This window comes from Benincasa hispida, chromosome 1, assembly GCF_027475165.1.
Source record: "Benincasa hispida cultivar pf3 chromosome 1, pf3_genome.v1.1, whole genome shotgun sequence".
In the NCBI taxonomy this organism is placed as follows: Eukaryota; Viridiplantae; Streptophyta; class Magnoliopsida; order Cucurbitales; family Cucurbitaceae; genus Benincasa; species Benincasa hispida.
Genome location: NC_143478.1, coordinates 27,730,892 through 27,736,369, shown reverse-complemented (window position 1 = coordinate 27,736,369; position 5,478 = coordinate 27,730,892). Strand labels below are relative to the sequence as shown.

The 5,478-nt window shown below is 34.5% G+C and overlaps 1 protein-coding gene across 1 annotated transcript; it reads right to left on the bottom strand.

Moving 5' to 3' along the window:
- Positions 1 to 265: 265 nt before the first annotated feature.
- Positions 266 to 5,220, bottom strand: SKS2 (SKU5 similar 2). The gene is made up of 9 exons (XM_039024849.2): positions 4,774 to 5,220; positions 3,691 to 3,800; positions 3,341 to 3,611; positions 3,124 to 3,262; positions 2,336 to 2,702; positions 1,795 to 2,160; positions 1,601 to 1,679; positions 1,025 to 1,224; positions 266 to 663 (listed from the first exon to the last, which is right to left on the bottom strand). The coding sequence occupies exons 1-9, from the start codon at positions 4,906 to 4,908 to the stop codon at positions 558 to 560; spliced, it is 1,773 nt and encodes a 590-aa protein (XP_038880777.1). The 5' UTR covers positions 4,909 to 5,220; the 3' UTR covers positions 266 to 557.
- Positions 5,221 to 5,478: the final 258 nt, after the last annotated feature.

Sequence of the window (5,478 nt, the reverse complement as noted above, 5' to 3'; positions counted from 1 at the left end):
AAAGTGAATTATTACACTGAAGTGAGTGGATAATGATCAATAACTCTGATATCTATATAGACATTCCACTCTCGGTGGATAAAATCAAACCTTCACCTTCACAACAACTTGGATATAAAGTTGAAAACAAACCAAAAATGAAAAATGAAAAGAACAAAAACAAAAACAACAACCAAAACAAGTTTTTAACCCTGAAATCATTTGACCACAAGAGGAAGAATTTTTATCAACACATCTGTTATGTCTAAGATATGGCAAGAAGGAATTCTTCTCAAGGATATGATTGACTGCAAATTTTTGCTGGAAACACTATTCAAATTACAATTTTACTAAGTTGGGGAAAGGGCAAAGAAAAGAACGTCATTTAGACCAGTCTCTCGAAGAAAATGGGGCTCATCCACACCTAACTGAACTGTATATATGCGCCTACATACAAATATGATCAAATGGACAATTCCGAAACGAAACCAATGCCATCTCACCAGCAACCGATCCCCAACAACGATTACTCTAATGAGAAGTAATGAAAACAATGCTCATCAATCACAAAAGTTATTTTAGCTGAAAATGAAAACCAGATTTAGGAGTGCCATCAGAAGAGTGATGAAGAGTTTTGAGTGTCCCTTCAAGATAGATTTGGCATTGCTGTGGTGGTGCTGTTCTCTGAAAACCAAAACAGAAGCAATATGATTAGATGATGTTTTTCTGAAGGCAGGGCAAGGGAACAAGAACAGAAATTGCTATGTTCCGTTTGGTAACCATTTGTGGTTTTTTAAATTAACTTTATTTTTGTTTCAATTTCTTCCCATGGTTTTCATCTTTATGAAGTAAAAGAGTTGGATTCTTAGTCAAATTCTAAAAAATAAAAACAAGGTTTTAAAAAAAAATTAATTTTCAAAACTTAGCTGTGTTTTTGAAAACATTGATAAAAAGTATAAATTTAGGGTGGAAATCGGTTGTTTATAGGCTTAATTTTTAGAAACTAAAACATTACTAAACGAGAGGCCTATGTTCAGTCACATACTTCTGCAAACTCCGCAATGCACCGCAGTATAGAACGTTTGAAGGAGCTGCCATCTCGGTTTTTCCATTCTCCTCCGGATTGATAATTCTCAAGTATGTTTCTTGACCTAAATACCATCTATCCAAATTTTCTGCTCTAAGATTCCATGATCCAACATTGTCTAGAGAAATAAGAACAGCAGTCCAAGCCCCAGGATAAACCTGAAAACCGACACATATTTTACCAATAAATCAGAATCTGAGAGCTAACAATGATGTCAATGCATACCAGTGGTCCGAATACAATTCTGTAGCGTTGAGGATTTTTACAATGAAATCCTCAAGTAAAGTTATTCACAAATTTCATCACAGAAAACATAAGAAAGTAAAGAACTTCTTAGTCAGTCAGGTCTAGATTGTTGCAGCGTTGTATTATATTTTAAACTAGTATTTTTAATCCCCACTAAAAAAAATTTAATCAAATGAGGTAAAGAATAAGGAACCCAGTTTACTTTGCTTTGCTTTAATAACAAGCATCATTACACGTGTGTTTCATATCAATCTTCACATGACAACTTGGAAAAAAAAAAACACAAACCTGAGTCGTGCATCGGGTGATGGCATCCCATTTATTGTAGCTACCTCTTTTGTCTTCTGACCAATCACCATAACCCATACTGCAAGAATAATACACATGCAATTAATCAACATTTCAAAGCAAGTGATGCATAGAGTAGAAGGCAAGCTTCTTGACTGAAATATAGAAATCGGAAAAGAAAGGGAAAACCTCACCCAACCACAAAAAATGAATAGCCATCCATATGAATACTGTGGATGATAGAATCATTGTTCTGGAATATCACTTCAATAAATCCTTTATATGTTGCATTTATAATAGATATATCTGCTCGTGGTGTTCTGTTCAATGGCCTATCAGGAAAATCAAGCTTGTATGCTCCCTTAACTTTGTGTTGGTCAGCAAGCCTGATTGGTGTTTGAGGAGGAATAAACGAGATACCGTTGAAGGTTGCACGAGTGGTTTTGTTGATCGTCACCAATGGTTCACCCTTCAACAAATATGTCTGAGTGACATTTATTTGACCATAGTGAAAAGATCCCTGTGGATTAGGACGGGCGCCACTAGCAGACACATTTTGCCTGATTCATTAAATAGACATTAATCATAAGAAATCACCAGTTCCAAACATGATCCAGGAATAGAATAATTCAACTGCCAACAACTTCATTATGGTAGAAAAGATTGTGGCATAGCAACAACTTCATATCATTGGATATCAAGAATATGAAGAAAGATAATGCTTTAGAAACGAACCTTACACTCCTGGCCTGGTTCATTGATCTCTCCTTGTCGTAAAAATCATTGGGCGGATCTGGGAGTGGACCAGTTGCTGGTCCTTTGGAATTGGAATAGTGCAAGATGGCAACACCTGTTACTTTTTCCCAAAGTGATTGGTTCACAAATCTAGCACTTGCGACAATGTAGTAATCTGTACTGGCATTTTGGTCCATGGTAACCAGAAAAGAGTAAGACTGCCCAACATGAATATCAAAGTCTGAGTAATTCTGCATAACCGTATAATGTCCCTCTGTTTCTGCCAGAAGCATATTATGACTTTGGATTCTAAAGTTCAAACTGGTAGAAATCCCAACATTGTGCACACGAAGTCGATAGGTTTTTCCTGAACGAATACGATAAACTTCAGTAAAAGAATCCAAACAATTCAAGATAAATTCTGAAAATGGGAATTTGCCGCAAAGAATGTTCTTTAGCATCATCTATCCTGGGATTTTAACTCAGTATTGGTTGCATGTGAGTGTAGTATAACATTTGTCAATGAACCAATTTCACTTACAGGTGTAACAATCTTTTCCATCTCATCATTTACCACCATGATGGATTATAGTCTTGTTCAGAACAATCAGAAGTTGCATGAATAAACACAATACTTCTTGGAAATATTCCATTTTATAAACGAATGAAAGGAATGTATAATAAGGAATAGCACATTCATGGAAGAAAGATCTCAGAGAGTACAAACTAGACATTCAAACTGGAATGTAACAACTTATACATAGGCACTTATAAAATAAGAACATTACCAGGATGAACTTGAATAGTTTCGTATTGGATGCCGGCGGGTACGAGAGTTGTGTTGTACTGGTATGGCCCCTTGCCATTGATAAGAACCCCATCTGGAATTCCAAGTTCCTTTCCAGCATCAAGATCTATCCTGAGTGCCTGAATTCAAAAAATTCAATATGAGTTGACTGGTTTAAAGTTACAAAAGTTGAATGACACCACAAAGCAGAAACTAACCGTGTGGTTTCGTATATACCAATCACCAATCATAATAGAAATATCTCCATCGGGTTGTGGAAAAGGAATTGGGATAATCTCCCGATTATTAATAACAATTGGACCAAACCCACCAGAAGCTTTTTGAAAATTGAGTGATGGAAAGTAATAGAAACTTCCAATCTGATCCTTCACTTGAAACTGGTAGGTCCAGTTCCACTTTGGAGGAATTGGACAATTGGTTCCAAGAACACCATCTTGCCATGAATTTCTACGCATTTGAATCCCGGACCTGCCATAATACACAGCTCTTTATGTTCATACAGAAGCCACTCTCTACATACAGGAGCCAGTTTCACATGTAGACATACCAAGTTATTAGAAGATTTTCATCCAAATCATTCCATACATTAACAGCAACATTGTAATTTGTGGTGGCATTAATTGGAGGACCAGGAAACTGTTCATTCACAGCTATAACCTGCAACAACAAACCATGCCTTAAAAACTTCAACCAACTTAAACTGATTTTTGTTTCAATTCATAGTAATTAAGGTCTTGATACCAATCTCGATTTCAGTTTATGTTCTTTTAAAAATTAATCATTTACCCAAAAAAAAAATCATGATTTTATTTTTCATTTTTCATCATTTAAAAACGCTTCCTGTTGTTTATTAAATTTAAGAAACAAAATTAAATTTCCATTGAGTAACTATTTCAGTATTTTGTTTTAAATTTTTGAAAATTAAATCTATTTTCTTACAATTTTTTACAATCATTTGCATCAAGTTGAATTCATAGCCAAATATAAAAAACAAAACAAGTTCTAAAAAAACTACTTTTTAATTTTTCAAATAGATCAAATTTTCAAAACCGAAATCAAAAAACCAAAGGATTACACACGGGTCATTAAAAAAAAAAAAGATTTTCGTATCAATAAAACTTTCTCGATAATCAAAATGAGTGAGTTAAAGTTGTATTGTATCATCGTGAATGGCTGAAAGCAGGCATAATGAATATTAAAAAGAAAAAAAGCCCTAAATTATTCAATGTGTCAAACCCCCGCGACCCGGCAATAATAAAAATTAAATAATATACATACACAAAAAATGGAACATAATTCTAAAAAAAATAAATTAAATATTTTATATCCCTTCAGTCCATGAATATCCGGGAAACAGTTTGTTTTTTTTTCAGTGAGATTCATTTTCTGTTTGGGTGAGATAAAGTCATAGAGAGCAAAACAATGAACCACCAACAAATACTCGAATACAAAAACGAAGAAGAAATTAGAAAATCAATGAGAAGAACATAAACTCGAAAAAATTATTAGTACACAACTCCTCAACTTCAAACAGGAGAAGAAACAAGGGAGAGAGGTAATTGAAAATAAAAATAAGCAGAAATGGAAAACAGAGAAGATAAGCGAGAGAGGATTGAGGGAGAAAGAGAACCTGCTGAGGAACGCCTAAGGGAGAGGCAGTGATGTAAGAGACACGAAAGTCGTAGAAGACGTAAGGATCAGCGGCGGAGGAGAGGGAGGGAAGAAAAATGATGGGAAAGAGATAGAAGAGTGAAAACAGAGGCATTGTTCTGTTGGGATTAGAATAGTAATGGAAGAGTTTACGTTTACAGAGAATGATTTACATAATCAAAAGAGAGAAAGAAGAAAGAGAGAGAGAGAGTTTGTTCTTCCTTCGATCTTCGTTCTTCGTTCTTCGTTCTTCGTTCTTCTTCTTCTTTGGGCTTCGGGTTTTGGCTTTTCTTTGTGCAGAAAAATTAAGGAAGGAATTAAAATTGCTGTAACGGTTATACGGTCAATCACACTGACCGGAACCCTTGCCCATGCCCTAAAATCCACCTTCTTTTTTCAAGCAAACTGACCACTCACTGTCTCAACCGGTTTCTTTTCTTTTTCTTTTTTCTTTTTTTTAATTCCTTATCTATTTTGTCATTTCCACCTCACCAGACAATTTCTTTTTATAATTTATATTCTGAAACCTTGGACTCTTTTTACTGAATATACCCTATTTATATATTTTGTTTTTTCCTAATCAGCATTTTCTTTTATTTTTTTAAGCAAATTTTAATTCTTATACACATTCGTAAACATCTAAACACTTATAAATCTAATATAACATCTTCTATCTAGACATCTA